At 35.3% G+C, this 20,145-nt stretch overlaps 1 protein-coding gene across 1 annotated transcript in view; it reads right to left on the bottom strand.

Annotated features, from left to right (window-relative positions):
* The window catches only part of LOC100743508 (elongation of very long chain fatty acids protein AAEL008004), a 38,801-nt gene extending 19,021 nt beyond the window's left edge, over window positions 1–19,780 (bottom strand). Inside the window, exons 1-2 of the mRNA XM_012387809.3 lie at window positions 18,629–19,780; window positions 6,757–6,829 (exon numbers count right to left, since the gene is read on the bottom strand). Coding sequence (XP_012243232.1) covers window positions 6,757–6,817 — 61 coding nt within the window. The 5' untranslated portion in view covers window positions 6,818–6,829; window positions 18,629–19,780. The remainder of the gene's footprint in view (window positions 1–6,756; window positions 6,830–18,628) is intronic.
* Between the last annotated feature and the right edge of the window lie 365 nt (window positions 19,781–20,145).

The following is a 20,145-nucleotide window of genomic DNA, read 5'->3' as shown; positions in this document are numbered from 1 at the left end:
ATCAAGAATTACAAAAAATATTTCTCACAGTCTTTATGTCGAATCATTTGACGTAATGCAATCTCGCTAATGTAAACGCAGAAATCGCGCTTCGACGTGTCTATGATCACGGTATACAAAGGTTACATAACAATGTAAATGGAGAGGAAGTATGGAGCAAAGTAACATTCTCCATTCGCTAAAGGCGAGTGGACATTTCGCAACTCAACATTGTTATATGAGCGTTGTAATGTGGAGCAATCGGCATATGATTTAAAAGTAGATTATACAGTCTGCGATCGCACACCTGGCTTGATGTCAAAGTTCTGCCTTTCCGGCAGGAAGTCGATAACCAATCATATCATAACATATCATAACCAATCATCTATTAACACTTTCTATGCAGGACCGATTTTTGGTTACTTTCCATTCAGACCGCACGTTATACGTGTATACGTGATTAATAGTTTTGCTTATGCCTTACAATTTTGTTAATAGTGCAAACAACATAATTATCAAGGAAAAGTGTATTATCTAAGATGTATTAGACATCAAAACAATAAATTTAATTTTTATGGAGTTGTTTTAACACATGCATGGTTGAATATTTACTCTACCACAATTCCAAATGGCTTGAACGGAAAGTTCAGCATATACGCTTTTTCCAAGAACGAATGTTGTTAGCAGAACATTTATATTACTACGTAAAACGTAATTGACGTCCATAATTCTAAATAATTAACATAAAAATAAATGCATGTTAACGATAGTATCAATCGAACCAAACGATCTCCATATTTTCACAGGCTTTAAATAAAATTATGTAATTCTTTCCATTTTTCTTTGCAACGACATCTCGTGATACAGCATTTCAATACACGGAAGCAAAACATGCATGTTTAATCTAGCGTATCCTCAGCTGGGATTGCCATATGAGATAACGCATGACGTTATATCGTAAAGTACTTAAACACCTACAAAATTATGAAATTTTGCGGGTACTTAAAGAGTTAAATTTTGGAGCATCGCAGCAGCTTTGAAGTTATATTCAGAATGTCGTATCGAAATCAGATTCGAGTTTGCCTTGATGCATTTTATACTTTGTACGTGTTAGTCATTGTAAAACAGGATTTTAATCTTTTTCAAGCACGTTCAAGTATATTCAATAATTTTCTGAGAAACACTGCATCACTCATCAAATAAAGCTCGAAAAAAGCAAAAGTCGCGCGCTTGGTACCTTTCATAGAAGTTTGCAATCCAAGTTATTTCAAGCTACGTTGTAACTCTCGATCTTTCACTAGAATGCGCTATCACATTTTTAAATCTGTTTCACTTTATTCCTTTCAAAATCTACCTTGAAATAATTAACGGATGAACCAGCGGACATCTCGAATTGATATACCTTTGCTTGAGGTACATATATCACTGGATAGCAGATTACGAGGTCTACAAACCATCATCTCAGTGGCTCCCGAGGGTAACCAAATGTCGGTACGTCCTTGCACTGGCACCTTAGTGGTTCTCAGTTCAATAACCAGACGTTGGTTCGTCCACTACATCCTCTGTGGTTCCTGATGTTAGCCATTCATGTTGATTCGTCCATGAAAGCTTACCTGTGGCTCCCAATGTAGCCAAACCCTAATTTTGTTACGTCGATCCTTGGTGTTAGCCATATTGCGGATTTACCGTAGAACTCTATTTATCTGAAGCCATCGGAGAACGAACAGTTCATATGAGTACAGTAGGATTTATCTGAACTTGTTGAAAAAAGATATGTACATAGTTCATATAAGTGAAATGTACTTATCTGTTTTAAATTTACTAGTGACCTACTCTTCCTTTTTCTACAATAGTATTTCTATTTCGGATTAAAGAGCATGAAACCTCTTTCTGTAAGCTAAACGCTAAATAGAGTGGAGTTCTATCTATTTGAATTTGAAACAGTTTATAAATGTAATATGAGTTCATTCCATCTTCCAAGATTCTATTATTTTTCTATTCTACAATTAATATTTTTCTAATATTTTTCACAATACTAGTTCATGTTCAAATAAATAGATTCAATCGGCAGTAGTTCAGTCAATAAAGCATTAAGTAAAATGTAATTTCGTTGAATTGTGTTCGAATAATTAGAATTCTATTATGACTGAAGGTCACATAATAGAGATTCACTATTGTATTTCATTATTAATGATATTTCGATTACGTAATAAAATTTCATGTAACAAGTGGAATAGTAATAAAACGCATTTCCATCTTCACTATTACTAAAAATATCTCAAATCCATAATTCAACAAACGTTTCCGTGGTCATTGGAATAACATTTATTTAATATATTTCTACACTGTCACTGTTACGAGGGTTTTTTAAAAGATCACAATATCAAAATTCGATTTTGAGAAAGTCTATGAGCTCCAAACACGTATAGCAATCTCGTGGAAAATTGGACTCTATTCAGTCGTCGAATAGGAGAGAGAAAAACGTTCGCACTCGTATCGTTTATCCAATGAAATGGATTAAAAACATACGGAACAAAAAAGCTGTTGCTGTAACTGCCGCACACACACATTATCTCTGATAAATATAACTTTACATCGAACGTTTCATTATAAATCGTTTTAATGATCATTTCTTGAAATAACTCCCCTTACGAATGAATATCACATCACAGTAGAATTCCATTTATCTGAATACTACTTATAGAAACGGAATTCTACTTAAGAACGATTAAATGAACTGCTGCCTATTGATTCCATTTATCTAAACGCGATCTTCTGAATTATATGAACGAGAAATCACTAATAGTAAAAAGGATCAATGAACTCATATTATATGTATTCCAATTAATTATTATACGAATTGTTCGTCACCCTATAGGTTCGGGTAAGAGGAGTTTTATTGTATATCAAAAAGTATATTTTTCATGTTAGCAGCAGTTGAAGGAAGGAAAGTGGGGGAAGACAAGTGGCACATTCTATAGTCTTTAGTTTAAGAAAAGTGAGCTTTTCGATAGAACTCCTTTGCATATTTGAATTCCGCTTATTGCAATGAAAATTTAGTTAATGCCCGATTAATTGAACTCACTTTGCTGAGTGAATTCACTTATCTGAACAATTTTTAAATATTTATTAAATAAACGAAAAATACTAGATACCATGGAAAATTAATGAACTTCTGCTATAAATATTAACTGAATAACAGAATAACAGAATAAATGAAGTTCTATTGTAGTAGAAAAATGTATGTTGAGCTTTAGAAAGTATTTGTCATCATAGGAATACATTATTTTATCAATTATCATCGAGATACACTTTATAAAACGCATCGCTCTGTATTTAATTGTGTTGTTCACGTTTTCCTAATAAGTTGTGTGTATGGTTGACGAATTGCGATAATAACCAGACGATTCCCTTATCGCAGAAACACAGGAATGCAACACGATAAGATGATAATTCTCGTGCGTGAAAAATTCAGTCGGCTCGAGAACAGTCCTCTTCGGTGTCGTCCGTTAGCTTGGATAAATTTTACAAGTATTTTTTTATTTAACCCTCCGCAGGAAGACGCGGGAGAGTTAGTTCAGGAGGCGTTTGACAGAACTTCCGCTAAATTACCTCTGCACTCATATGACCGGAACGTCCACAGGAACACGCACCGCTGGACACTCTTACGATATAAGCCCATATTTTCCATCGTTCTCCACCAAGAAACCAACTCGTTTGTTTTTCCTTTCCACTAGGAACGTCAGTCGATGCGGACGTAATTCGTCCAACGAATTTTTAGTTAGCAAATAATTACGAGGTGAACTTTGGGGTAAGTGGATAGAAGAAGAAATGTTTGAAAAGAAAATCAGCCTATTAAATCTACCCTATTATCTTGACCAATAAGAGAAATTCGATTTTCACGTTATCAACGTAATTAATTTCACTTGCAGAGCAGGTTGTACTTTAACCAGTGATTTCTATAATCACGAATAGACAACGGATCGATTCCAGATTGATCGACTTTAATTGATCGAACATAAATGTAGTATTTTATCTTCAGCAGAAATGAAACAAGGCATTAAAACATAGGAGATTTCTAAATAAATTATTATATCGAGACTAGAAATCCGAGTGACAAGTTGTAGTAGTGGCTACAAAAAGTATTTGCACATATCCTTATTTTCCAATGAAACGTCTTCTTTATTCGTTTTCATAGTGTCAAATTTTTATAGTTGTATGAAAATACTATCTATCAGATGATGCAAAATTTAATATACTCAGATTAATTAGTATGCAAATGTTACAATAAACACAATGATGTGCCAATACTTTTTACAATTGCCTTCTCCGATTTTTAAGTTGACGTTGTAGTAAAAAATAGTAATTCTAGTAAAAACTTTAGAAACGTGTTTAATTAACTTACTTAGCAATATACTAACTCATTTAAAAATCATTTATTTTATTCGAGTGTTTCGACAAGACACGTATGGAAATATTTAAAGAGCTCCTATAAAGATGGAAGTATAAGAGATGAAGTCTATTTCAAAGTGGAGTCGATAATGTTAAGGTATTTGCAGTAGCTGTGACGTTTAAAACTAAAGACAAATATTTTTGTCATGCGCGCACCGGGGCATGATCTTATCCTAACCGGTTTGTTTGACGCGATCCTCGTGGCTACAACGTTTAGCCGAATGAGCATCGTATGTAAATGCAAGAACGGATTCCAGTGGCACAACACAGCTTGGGTGTAATCAGGCAAGGGCGTCTCTTGGTCTACATGGGATACAATTAGCGGAAAACACGGCCTATTGGCTTGTCAGTATTAAATCGATAATCCACGTACCGTGTAGCATGGGAACATGAAAAGAGGACTGGTCAATTTGAGCCCCTTAACAGCTCGTAAGTCGTGTAACGGTTACATCGTCGTCCTCATGAATCAATTCACGAAGGCGTAGAAACCCGAGCTGTGCGACCGAGCAACGCAACCGTCTAAATGAGCTTTCAACCCTCCTATTATATATGTATAGAATATATGTAATATACTCTTTCAGGACCTACGATCATCACCACCATCATCGTGGCAAAACTTCATCTTTCCGTGACTTTCGATAATTCTCGAATATACTTAGGGTAGACTCTTCCCCCTCAAAAAGAACGTAAAGGATGCTTCATTCTGATATCGTTTAGAAACGAATACATATGTTATAACTATTCATAGAACGTATGTTCTATTTAGATTGTATAAGATGAAGCGAAGATGACGAAGTAATCGTATTTTTATGACAAAATATTGGATATTCCCTAAGTATATGAATATTTTGCATGAGTCGTAGGTAATACAGTATGTGAATTTTACAAGAAGTGTCCAAATTAATGGTGAGTTAGCGGGATTGTTTACTACCTTTTTATGAAATTATTGGACTATAAAACTAAATTACTTACTGAAAAATATGGCAATAATATGTTTTACTATTTATTATGTACGTATCGATATTATTGGATATATACCGTTGTATATATCGTTGTATTAACATCAGAAGTATCTATATCATTTTACAAGATCTAATCTAATCTGACCTGATCCTATCTAATGTGACTTCATCAATTAAAGAATCTAAAGATAAAGAGTCTTTAACAGAGCTAGCAAAATTGTATATTGCCTTTCTAAAATCGATTTAATCGGTTCATAATATTTGTATTATTATATGCATAACTGCGATGGCCATATACAATAAGATCATTGCACTTTGATTTAATGTGCATAATTTTATAATTAAAATACATCTTCTTAAAGATGCGCTCGTGTTCGGATACTTTTAAGCGGTAGTGTACAATCGTATTTTGCGTTTCAATCGCTTTATTTCATTCGTCGTGATGTAGACGACATATTTCTTATGGTAAATAATCGAATAAAAAAGATGTTACGGTCAATCGTGGCCAGTTTCTCCTATCGATCGGAGAACAATCGTTATCCAAAACGTTGCAATTCTCGTGGACGATAGAACAAAATCGTAGAAAAAAAGATTGAGGATGGGAAGCAAGAATCTCAAAGAATCGAGAAAAACATTGCGTTCTTGTTTATTGAAAAAAGGTATGCCATGAGTGAATCATGTGGGAAACGCTAACACGAATGGACGCCTTTCTCCTTCTTTTTGTTTTGTTTGCTTAATAACGAAGGCGTCAGACTTTAAGATGACATTCATTTGAATGGATTTAAAAATTTCAACTGAATCCGTAGAAAAATTGGGGACGAGTTTATTGACACACCGCCGTGAAGTTGGAGGTCATTTAAAAAATATACGCGACAAATATGTCTCCTCTATGGTTATCGTGTCAGTCCGCTCCTCTTTCAATCGTACATAGTCTCTTGTCCTCGTTCGAATGATGTTCGATGTTACGAAAGCAAATTATTCGACGCATTTGTTCGCTTTTGTCACTCGTGAGACAATTTGCGAGAGAACCTTGTATCGCTCTATCAAAATTATTTTTATAATTTTTGTATCGAGTTTAGCTTCCTGTAGTTGACGTATCATTTTAACGTGCAACTCTGTGGCTCTTTGAATTGGTTACGATCTCGTGAAATCGGGACGTCGCGTGTCATTGCGATCGGAAAGACTATTATGTATCACTCACAGCGACCAGCTCACTGGTAAAAATATTACCCTATTTACTTTGGTTGATCGTTTTTGGTTTTTAATACGATCGCGCAGGATTGACCCACTTAACGACCGATCGATGCTCCAATTTTTCATTACCGCCAATTTGCTTAATGTATTAAAATAAAAATTATCTTACCGGACTTGTTATCCATTAGATCCCTGTACCCGTGCACCAGATCCGTCACTATAGCTGTCATCTTGGCTCAAGTCTGAAACCAGAACAAAGAGTTCCTATTTTATTCGACCTTCATTATAAATACCACAGAATGGTGGTTTAGAAAATCTCGTTAATAATTTTCTTCTTTTTCAATTTTCTGCTCTCCCAATTTCTTTCAATTTTCTTCGTCTACGAAAGGATGTTTATCGACAATATGCACCGTAATCGTTTGATAAATTATTCAGGAATTGAAAGATAAATAAAAATCCCGGTAGTAAGTACTTTGAGATGAATCAAATGCAAGAACCAACAAACGAGCGTAAAAATTCCATTCGTTTTATGCAGGCCGGTGGTAAACTGGTTTTCGCAAAGATACAAAGGCGCATCAATCGTTTGTACGGATTTTCCAACGCGTTTCCGGGTCGTCCGTCGACTGCTTTCGAGAAAGTTGCATCGGCGGAACGATAAGTCGTCGCAACGATCGTTGGAATTTCCTGCGTGTCTTTATCCTCCTTTCTTATTCTTTCTGAGGAAGATGAAAGAAAGAAGGAAAAAGACATTATCGTGATTATGATTACTCAAGAAACATACTGTCGGCATAGTGCAACGTCTGCTTCAAGATTAAAACGTCGAGTATCGCAGAACGGAGCGATTTAACGACCAGTTCGATTACTTAATTTCCCTTTCTAAGGTACTTTCATTGATTCCTCGTGAAATGAAATGTGACTACGACGAAAAAGCGGGACGATGACTGTGTCAATCGATCGATTACGGAAGAGATTAAGTGGATTAAGTCGCGGGTATTAAAGCCTCTTCGAATTAATGCATACTCAATTATCTCTGGTTTGCACACCCAGAATCGGGTTATGGAATTTCACGATGAGGCGATGAGAACATCGACCGTTGATTGCGTTTTCACGAAACTGTCTGGCTTGCAAGTTTTTCATCGGTTTTGCGCGCTACAGGCTCGGATCCGGGACACCGATAGAATGGCCGTTTAATTGAAAACGAAAGAAACGGCGAACAAATAACGGCGGATGGCACGGTGTCGATTATCGGACAAATATTTTATCGAGAAGAAAAAGCGCAGGGCGTAGCTTGATCAATCGTATGGCGCCACACGCCAAATGATACTATAACTATAACGCGCGTACTATCCAACCTTAGCGAACATATCCGCGTTCGGATTCGTCACATTCATTTTAAAGTACGGTAGTATTATCTGGACCCTATTAATTCATAGATTAATAAAAGAGTAATATAGAGTTGCTTGAGTCAAGCTAAGTAATTTTCCTTGTAATTCGCCAAATTTGATTATGAACAATTTTTAAGCGATCTACATTTGAAAACAGACTATTTGACTCGTTATTAATGGTGTAATAAGCAGTAAAACGTATTGTAAGTTAGTCAATTAATAACACTTGAATTATACCAAGCTGATAACTCTATTATTGCAAGATTGAACATATGTGTCCTTTTATATGGGTCTAACGTTTTAAGTTAGATGATAATTCTTAGTGTCTTTGATGATTTCCTAATGACTTTTCAGGTTTTCCTAAGATTTCGCACATGTTTTAATACTTATGAACGGTTTTAATAGATATGCATTATAGTAATTTGTTTTTAACTTACCTATGCATAATAATGTACCTCTTTCTCCAACATATTATCTTTTATATTCCAAAAGGTTCATTCCGTGAATGAAGAAAGAAATAAATGAATAGAATTTATCCTTCGTGCGACATGTCGACCGACTAAAAAATAGTCGCTAACGGAATTGCTACGTTAAATATAAAGAATCGAGAGACTCGCCGCTTTTCTCTCCTCGAGTTATTGACTTTGCGAGGCCTCATTCTATCTGTGGCGTGAATTGGTTGCGGACCGTATAGCTCTGCTTTATTGTTTACATCGAGTGTGAACAATATAAAACGAAGAGCTGAATTGATAGCTCGCGAAACTTGATTTTTAAATTTGCGAAACTTGATTTTTAAATTCGTGAAACTCGGATGTAGAATCTTGTAAAGACTCAAATCTTTCGAATTTCGCGATGCTTTCCCCACTTTTTCCGAGTATCTAATTCATCAGAAATTAAAATTTTTCAAAAAATCGAATTATTTTTTCTCGATATAAGTGGATCGATGAAATCATACAAAGTAAAGTTAATCTAAAATCTAGACAGAAATTCAAATGGATTATTAATAGGTAAATAAAAATATGTAAATTAACCTAGTTTTGAGAGTCGAATTACAAAAATAGTTAAGTATAGTTAACTTAAGTTTGCCAGATCGATCTCTTTGATTGATAAAATTGTTTGTTGAAATCTAAGGAATCTATCTTCGATGAAATTTTGAAATATATGTAATGGAAAATTTCATAACCATCATAAACCGTAAACAGAGAAAACGCGCGCAACTTGTAAATTAGACAACATGTAACAGGAACAAAGTCAAATGTATGCAGTTCTTCACGGACACAATATTATAATCGTATTGCTTAGGAAGTTCTTTAGAACTATTCTACATTGATTACGTCCGAGTTTTCAGACATTTTAATATTTACTTTTTGCTATAATCATTTTTAATATATAGTAATTTACGAATAGTATTCAAACACCTGTATTATTGTTCATGAATATATGTAAATAATACATACGTTATTCAAAACAGTTCGATTTTTATTAGCGCTGTAATGAAATCGGATTACCATGATTATATTCGTAAAAATAAAAACAAACCTTGCTTTATTAAATATTGATAATCCTCGATATTCAACCCATTGTATATATTTTTAACACTCATTATACGTTTCAGGCGTTTACGCTATGTACTAAATTTTTACTAAATATATATTCGCAATAAATATTTTGTAACTTTTATACAGATGTTCAAATTGGCTTTAAATTTTACCAATATAATCATGAAAGTTGTGCCTCACTAGAATACCATTAAAATTTCTAACTGTTTTGCGTAACGTATAGAATATGTGCATAAAGGTTTTCTTCGGCAAGTGTCCAAATACTTCACTGGATATCATATATCCTGGATAGATAATGAAAATTTGATTTCCAATGAATCCTTAAAACGTCACATTTTACGATCACGTACTCGATTGCTTTTTTCCTTCTTGTACGTGTGCATATTTATCTTGTCAACACACATGACTGTTTCTCTCTCTTTCTACCGTATGACTGTCTCGAAAGTCTCAGCTGGTATAATTATCACGTAATTGGTATGACGCAACGAAACTGTTTATCCTTTGGCGATATGCTTTTGTAAATCATCGATGAAAAAAGTTCTAATACGCAATTTTGTCGTTGCCAGAGTATTTAAAAAACAAAGAAAGAAAAAAGTTGGAAAAAGTTTAATTCACACTATTATACTTATATATTATACTATTTGAAACTACTACGGGGATAAGACGAACTTCGCTTGGCTTGAGTATCCATTGCAGAATAGTTCTTGATAATATGAGACATTATAGTTAAGGTACGTACAACGTGCAATTTGGAAAACGTCAAGATTCACAACAAAAAGTATCGAAGAACTTGGACTTCCATGATTCGATTATTAAGTCGTAAAAATTTCTCTTTCGTTCTTTCTCCATCGGTTACGGATGTTACATAAATACGGTAAGATTAGTAGGCATTCGAAAAGGAAAAAAGGAGTCTCGAAACTGTGGAATACAGGGGAAAAAGTGAGAAGGAGATAGTAGAGAAAAGTAGGCAGATGGAGTGAGAAATGACACACAGATAGAAAGAGATATAGAAACCTGTAAGTAGGCACAAGGTAGTGGCGAGAAAGTTACTAAACACATAGTTACGTCCTGTTGAGATCGATTACAGCAGATAACCAACGTAACCGCCGTCAGATCAAAACTCATAAACTGGTCTGGCGCGTGTTACGGTGAACTATAAATTCGCCTCTTTTGTTCTCCTCTACAGCGATTACGCTTGCTATTTTACTCCAATAATAGCTCTGTTTCGTTCAGACAAACGTTGCTGGTAGGTATAACACGTAATAAAATATTTATTTATAGCTGAACGTTTCAGATACATATTATCCAGACATACAGTAGCTCACAAAAATATTTGAACGCTTGCCATAAAAATCTTACGCCCATATTATGTGTGTGTTATGAAAAATACTTTGAAAATGTATATAGAAATTACAAGATATTTATTGAAAATATATGTTTATTAAAAAATTAGGGTGAATAGTCACGTTAAGTAATGCAATAACAAGTATTAAATACGGTTAAATTCAAGAAAATATATAATTGTACTCAATATCTTGTAATTTCTACTATTTGTTTCAAACTTGATCAATATAATCATGATGTTCTAGTCCCATAATACTGTTTATTAAGTTTCAATATGCTTTTGCAAAACATATTCCTAAAGAGTGTCTACAAGCCCTAGGATACTTACGTACGCCTGTGTAAAAATTGAAGGATTTAAGCAATAAGAAGGCAGCTCCAATAATTATATAGATTGTATGTATTGGAAAATTTTTATTACAGCAGTCCCTTCTGTCGGTGTTCTTCGCAAGAAAACGTTCTTACAACAATACAACAGCATTGGTTAAAAAATCATTGAAATGTATAAAGTATAGGCTTGTATTATACTCATTAAATTCAGAAAATATTGTTATATGTAAATCAAATATTCAGAATTCGCTGCTCTTTGTTTTGTTTCTAAACACCCTTTATTCGCTCGATAAAATTCTATCACTTCCATGTTATTAAACAATAATCACTCTGCAAGATCTATTCAATAATAAATCTAATTACGGTATATAATCATTAAGCGTCTTTCAGTGAAATCGTCCGTCATCATTCCGTTTCCTGAACAAACAATAATTAACTTTGTAGCGATGTAGCCGACATACATTAAATCTAGTAGGAAAGTGGAAAAATGGAATTGTGTCAGATATGACTTAATTTCCTTAAAACTTTAGATCTTTATTCTCCAGACCAATAAAATAAATTTGGCAAATTAGTGGAAGTATCAAAAAAGAATATTACTGGGTAGTTAGAAAAAGGTTCTACGAATATTGCCTCCTTTTCGTCACTCTCTTAGGATGATCAATATTTCGTAATGTTTCATGTTACGCGACTTACATTACCTTGAGGAGGGCACGTATCGTACCAATTTCTCAGCGGCATTAAAGGACCTCCGGAATTGATTTAAAAGAAATCTCACGTGCCGTTTCCATATGTATATATTGCGATTTATCTACTAATTAAATCGCTTACACGTAATAATAATAATTTACACGTAAAGACGCAATAATAGAAATAAATTAACGTGTTTTTATACGTGTCACAGAATATTATAATCGTGTATCGATGTTCGATCGGTGCAGAGCAAAAAGTATTGACGCGTGTGCAATTTCTACGATAATAAGTAAACATTCGATAACTGCTCAAAAATCGGGAACCAAGTGTTGCAATGATGGAGATGTAGGAACGATTCTAATCCTCGAAACTGACACTTTAAACGTGCCGAATGTAAAAAAGAGAGTCGGAGCGTTCGGCAAATATTAAAGGCTCGCGATAAGCTAAAACCTTGATTTGTGATTAAAGAAACTTTTATCAACATGTTTCTTACATTTTTCTGATTATAGTGATACCAAATACCATATAATTTCGAGCATATTTGCTTACTTAATAAATGATAATTAAATATACTTCAAATTATATCGTGTTTGGTCTCATTTTAATCTGAAGGATCTCACAAATATGCCAGTAAAAGAGTAATTTTAAGAAAGTCAGGAATAGAAAAGTTTTGCTGTTGAATAGCTATCTAGAAGATACATTATCTGACATTGGATCATGCTACACTACTCGATCGCAACGAACCGTCCAACTTCGTAGTACGCCAGGGGAACCTCTCCTCCCAAGATGGCTGTGCAATTATCGAATGTTTCCTTAGTTACATGATTTAAAAACAATCTCCGGGAAAGAGCCACTTCACTTAATGACAGTGATATGATTAGTGTTGAGCAAAATTTTATTCAAATAACAGATAGCGAATAAAAATAAAGAGCTCTAGCATAGTATCCGGATTGCAAAATATTCGGTTAAAATGACACTTTTTTCTTAATTAAAGGTTTTTGAGCAGCAGTTTCGTCGAAGCAGAGAATGAGAACGCGATCAAACCGGTCGTTTTTCACGGAAATAAGGCGTACAAAATTTCGGTCAGTCCGTTGATGTGTAACGTATTTTGTTGATATGATTTTTGCCATTCTTAATCTACTGTGTATTACTCTGATTACTCTGTATGCTTGGATCGTGAGTTTTGGTTTAGGTTTGAGCCAATTTTTATTTTCCGGTATATTATTAGTATTAAAATACCTCCGGAAAGACATATCTAGTACAAACATTTTGCAGTCCGGATACCTACTGTACTAAATCCAAATAAAATTTTATTTGCCGCTAATGAATAGGTGTGCAATTGAATAAGAATTTGTTTAGATTAAATTGTATAAATGTTATATACAGTTAGTGTAAAAGGTATAGAATATAGTAGAACATCGCTTATTAACAAAGTTTTAGCAAATAAATAATATGTACATATTCCTATAAACCTGCAGATTTTCATTAAAAGAAATGGGATATTTATATCCTTTGTGGAAATATTAACAAATATCTAAAAGAATGGCAAAAATATATGTGTAATAAGTATTTGTGTAGTTACAGTTTAATGGGAAAAGCTAGAGAGAAAATTACTAAGTTTAATTATTTTAATACTTAGTGGGCTTTCCTTTTGATTTTATGAATTGAATATGAATTTTCGAACATTCCACAAGATCTACGCTCGCAAATTAATAGCATTATGCTTCGAATCGTTGAATCTTGCATCAGGATGAAATTGTTTTCCAAACCTTCTTTTTTCTACACCTTAATGCAGACGAAGATGAAACAGCAACTGTACGAATACTTACTACGCAGATATTTATTAATATTTTCACAACAGGAATAGATATCGCATTCTTTTTCCTTACTTATTCTGGGGACTTGTAAGAATATGTATATATTTTTTATGTATTAAAATTTTGTTAGTAAATGATGTTATACGATATTTTTGTTGAAGTTGAGTATTGTACGAGTACTTTTTACACTGATTGTATATAAATATATATGAGCTACATCGCAGATGCACATGGTACTGAACGTGTGATATATTTTCAAGTTTCATTGTTCAGTTATTGTAATATTGACTTTTATAACCGATTTTTTTTTAGGTGACACGTTAGGAAGTTTATTGTTCCTTGGTATATTAATAGTAGAATTGTACCTGTATATTTGTACATAATTAGGTGAAAACAAGCAATTATTATCCGAATAATTTGTTACGGATAACAAATAATTATTCCACAAATAAGATATTTATCTAATACGAATTTATTTAGATAATTATCTTAGATAGATATTTATTAAAAATTCGAAACAATTCAAATAATGCTCTACTCTGGACAGGATCGCATAATAAAATTACCACCGATTGGTTGTTCAAAATTGATCACTAGCAAGATCACTCAATCGGTGAAGAATTTATCGATGACTGTTCCCCGAAAGAAAAGACTGGTGTTGATGAAAATAGACCTCCTTCGACTTGATCATGAAATTTTCTCCTTGAACGAGCGACTCTATGAAGAGAAACGCTGGTAACTGTTCATTCTGTTAAACGACCGTTGCTCTTTACGCTATCGTACAATTTTTTTATACGTTATAATTATTTTATCGCTATTTAGCTGAGTAGACTAAAATGTCTAACAGCGATATTTGAATTTTATATCGTTTTTCATCTATCTTGCACATGTCAAACAAAATATATAAATCACGGTACATAAAAAGTCCGTTTTTTATCGGTCGATCATTGATGTAATTATGAAAACAGTATATAAATACTGAAAAAAAGACACTTGAAATACGATGACTGTTTGTCATGATCAAGTTCTTTTTGGAACACTTTCTTTCTTGTTCATCTAACGAATTCCTTAACATTTGAGATAGGATAGAACTTGTAATACACATAGTGCGATTCAATTTAGACTACGCGGTATTCTTCTGACTCGTCGATATCTATCTATCATATATAATATTTGAAGTTATTAAAGTATTATTAAATACCTTACTAAACAACAAAGTCATCTAGGCAAATGATCTGATTATTTTGAGCGCGCAACATTGCATATAACAGATGGATGATTCATTTCTGAATAACAAATCGCAAATAGAAACGAACAAAACTTTCGTATATACATATTATATTTCTCTAAATTAACCCTGCCGTAATCCTCGAATTTTTATATGACGATCTTACTCCCATTTTAGCAGACAAGACACTTTTAATGTTCCAAGAAGACTGAAAGGATATACGTACCAATAACGATTCTTCCATATTTTGCTCAAACTCGAGATATACTTTTTAACATTAGAAAAGTAAGACGCGGTTGAAGACGATCAAAAGAATGCAGGATTAAATCATGAACTTGATTCAAAATCGTTCGATTAATATTAAATACTTCAATCTTTGCAGATGGCGATTACAATGGAATTTGATACTAAACATAATATCCCGATTGATTCATTTTTCCTATAGGCGTCTAAATCTATAAGACAATTTTCATGAGATCACGGGGGAGTTAAACCAAAATTATCATTGAACCAATGCAATCTTCGCGATGTACGCGCTTTTCTTCGAATTCGAAACGATGACGGTTTTTACATTACTTTCACGAGCAAAGTAACAAGTTCTCTCTCAGCGAGGAACGCGTGAAGCAGCCGCACTTTTTCACATCGCGTGTATAATTTATACAATCGTACATATCGTGACCAAGCTCGGTCATTCTGATATTGATTTTTCTTTTCTTTCCGTTCGACCGACGACCCTTGTACGAGAGTGAAACGCTTCCTCGTAATTAAGGGTGTGCGTTACGTAGTCATGCGAGTTCCACTTGCGTATGTCTTTTTCAGGATCGTCATTGCATCGCCACAATGTGTCACGAATGCAAATACATAAAAGCCGAGAGAGAATCGAGATAACACCGGCATTGCGTGAATCATAGTGCGGCTACTTGATTACGTACAAAGTCTTATCGGATCTGTAGATTTTTCCGCTAATCATATTCGATGGGAAGGTGAAAAAAGAAAGATAGAGATACGATACGCGATCTTTGTCGGGGCAGTATACGCGAAAACTGAACATAGAGGTTAAGATAGGTTACTGGAGGAAAATAAGAGCATCGGTATTAACCTGCCACGTAAGATCTATCGATTTCTCATTGAACACGGAGACATCGGACAATCTTCTCAACCGTCGGTTTTTCGCTTCTAAGATGCTTCTCCCACCCCGACGCGCGACTCTGTCTTCGTTGTCTCCTTCAGACATAAAGTAGGTCAGTCGTGTCGACGAAGATGTAATTTCGTTCGGAATAAGAGGATACCGCTAAAAATTTAATTACCGTGGCAGAGGCGAGGCTGAACAAGTTTTACGGTGACGCAAAAGAATAAAGCTGATCGTACGGAATTATCCAATTTGACGATGACGCGCAGTTGTTACGTAGCATCTGTCGAGGACAGAGAAAGTAATGCTGTCCGATGGAGTTGCTTAAATAGTGTTTACTTTCGGCCGAGCCTTCCTTGCGGATTTTTAGCGGTTTGTTGTTCTGGGTTGCCTCGCTTCGTCTCGCATCATCAGATGCCTTTGTGTCATTAAACGATAATATGGAAACAATTTTTTGTTTTGATTGATCAGACGATTAAAATAGCGATTGCAGAGCGAACAGCGAGTACCTGTACTTCCCGTTACCGTAAACTTACTTATTTTGGGCAAAATGATTGTTAAAATGTGAATACAACTTTGTGCATTGATTTTATCCTTTATCCATAAGTTACTCAAACGAATTAGAATATGCTGCGATTTCGTACTATGAATTAATATAAAATGTTGAAATCGTGTAATGTAAAAAGTATATCCTAACAATCGTTTTTTCCAAAGTAGGCAAGTGTCCAGTGACTTTTGGATGAGGGTAAGTACGTTAGTTAAAGCAACGATAGTACTGCTACGTACTCATATAAGCCGAATGCCAAATGGCACTTGACGCGTCTCTATTAATTCTTGTGAATCCGTCGTGATCGTCCGACATAGAAGACAGAATTGCTTTTGCCATTGACTGGCCCCGATAATATTCTGATTTTTCTTCTCGGCGACGAAAGTCGATAGGAACCGAGTAACAGAAGAGTTAATTATCGCAACATTTCGACCGTACTCCGCCTTTCGAATACGTTTTAAGATGGTCTCTCAAGCGTTTCGTCGATACAATTTCTAGTTTGAAGGGGAATCTGGTTTGACGATGCATCGTAAAAGATTAACTGAATATTCCTTTTAAAGGTGAACAACTTCGACGATAGAAAGAAAGGCGAAAAGAATCGGAGGAGAAGTCGGAACTATTATTTACCGAGTCAGGCTGTTCTTTGGATTGAGTGGTCTTATAGGCTGACACGATTCGATCCTCCGTTACCATACATATTTGAAGATAGATGTTCGTTTTAAACAAAATATTCTCTACGTTCATCATAATATTTCATGTTTGAATCATAGCTCAATCAAGGTTGAAAAGACGTCGAAACATTCGCTGGTCGAGTTTTGCATTCGTAAATAACGCGATTGACAGACGTCATAGGAGGAACGAATTAGGAAGAACGAGAATGCAGTTTTGTCGGGCTTCCGGCCAGGGAACGACGAACGCAGTTGTAACCGGACACTACCGATAACGTCTCTTACTAAGTAACTTTCGATCTCTGTGTTTTTATATGGTTTTGCTATTAAGCAACGGAATTAAACACATTGCGTAAATTTTTAAGACGAAAGAGAAAGCGTTTGACGGAACGTTTGGTCTGTCTGCGAGCAACGAGAGCCAATTATACCGGAAATGAATGTAATGTCTGTGGTATTATCATTTTCAAACCTAACACGTTTGTCGGTCGTATGCGAAAGAATTATTAATTTCTCGTAGGCATAGAGCGGACCGGATATAACGGAATTCGAGGCAAACCGAGCCTAACCGACTCGAGTCGCCTGCCAAATCATCCGGAATACTATTTCAGCTATAGGGAAAAATACGATTCTCGTCGAGGAATCGACAAAGAATTTTATAACGTTGATTATTTCGAACCGCTGAATTGGTAAATTTGATCGAAATTGAAAGAACGTCAATGGTAATACTGAAATCTCGCGCGCTATCGACCAAGATATTCCACAGTACATAAACACAATTTGTAAATCACGAATATAACGCGTCTTTTTTATTTATTTTCGTCACTTCTATCTGCAGAGTAGAATGCCAGATTCACATTGCACATTCGATGTTTACATACCAGAGATTACGTTCTTCGACACGAAGATTACGTTTGGTATCGATGATATCGTTAATCATCGAGAAAAAGTGTCATTTTGCAAAGAACGATGAATGTCATTCGTGTTGTATGAGGAAGGGATTAGAGGTTAGGTTAAACCATCGAAACCATCGAGAAGTTCAAACTGGGTGATTTCATTTTGAATGTTTTACCGGGAAATGTATCAAGATCACAATACGTAGATTATCGGAACGATTAAAGGGATACATGCTGATTTTCTCGTCGATCAATAATCATTGTACCCGTTGAAAAAAACGAGGGTTATCATGTGGAACATATACATGAGTCGACGTGTCTGGTTTCGTTTTGTACGAAGCTCGAAATCGATCACGGGCTGTCCTAACCTTAAAAGCCGCGCCGGCACGCCTCAAACGTACAAAACCTAAATTTATTTAGAATCGAATCGTGTATGTCAAAAGATTACACCCACCTGTTTTTTGTCGTTGCTTTCCGTCTGTTCCTCCTTCGGTTATCTTTCTCTCCTTGTTACTAACGTCTCGTAGTACCGTGATTACCGGCTTTGCTGTTTCTCCAAGTTCTCACACTATCCGTTTTTCTTCTTGTCACCTAGCCGATGGTACATAAAATAAGCACGTTGGTGGTTTGTAGTCGCAGAGAAAAATGCGGAACTCGTCCTTATATCCTCGTGGAATGTGTAGGTTGATTGGTGGTACTCCTTCCGTCTTTATATCAGTTTCGTGAATCGTATTGCAAAATGGAATGCAAGCTCGACTCGCTTCTCGCTGTTAGAAGCAAGCAAACACGAATAAAGATGATGACTGCTCGTCATCAGATTCCTTCATCGACGTGATTTTTATCCTCCTCTCCGTCGCGAGCGCGTATCACGGAAGGAAAAAGGTGAAGAGGCAGAGAAGAACAGAGAGAGAGAGAGAGAGAGAGAGAGAGAGAGAGAGAGAGAGAAAGAGAGAAAGAGAGAGAGAGACAGACAGACAGACAGACAGACAGACAGACAAAGAGTGAGAGAGAGAGAGAAATGGAAGCAGAAGGAGGAAGATAAAGAAATAAAGAGCGAGGGAAAAAGAGGAGGGATAACAAAATTATATCTGGACAAGAGTTTCCTGTGCACGCGGTCGCACTTGACTGACGGTACCTCGTTTCTTTTTGTACACTCTAACTGCCGGCCGTTTTCCGTTTACGCTACCTGCCACCTATCCACCTCGCTGTTGGTCACCGTCGCCCTACCCTCGTCCACGATGCTTCATTTTACCAGTCTTCTTCCCCCCCTTTTATCCTTTCTTTCTTTCCGCCCTTTCTTTTTTCTTCCTTCTGTCTTTCTCTACGACTCTTGACCGACTCTTCGTAACCTGTCACTCTTCTGCGTGCTCGCATACGGATCTCCTACCTCGCCCCTTGCCAGATATCTCTATGACTCGTACTCGACGTAGCGCAGCGACCGTCCAAACCGAACAAAATAAACCGAGTCTCTTTAAAAATGATTAAAGGAAAAACCGATCGCGACAAAGATGAGGATGACAACGGGAACGACAACGAAGACGACGTGACGAAAACGATAGAAACGAGGGCCGCCGGGCCGACGACGAAAACCACTGCCGCCAACTTGCCATCTTGCGGACATTATTGTAAACGTTCGTGAATGGTTCTCAAACCGCGGATCTCTTACGTTATTTTTACTCAGATGTTTTTCTATAAGACATAGGTATTCAAGAGCTTTCTGTTGTTATTTGTCATATCTATTGTGACTTTATTCAATAAACTTCAATATTTAAAAAAATTAATTCGTTTAATTAATTTAATTTTAATATAAGAATGAATGAGATATAACGATTAGATGATTATTTGTTACAAGTATTAATGTTTTATGGAATATAAAGTTTTAAATTCTTCAAATTAGAGTGGTCACAGTATTGTTTATGTCGTTGAAGATATTAAAGCGTGAAAATTATTTGGAAATAATTTATATATTAA

This window comes from Bombus impatiens, unplaced genomic scaffold (genome assembly GCF_000188095.3).
Source record: "Bombus impatiens unplaced genomic scaffold, BIMP_2.2 scf_0487, whole genome shotgun sequence".
Taxonomy (NCBI): domain Eukaryota; kingdom Metazoa; phylum Arthropoda; class Insecta; order Hymenoptera; family Apidae; genus Bombus; species Bombus impatiens.
This window is presented reverse-complemented; position numbering and strand designations above follow the sequence as displayed.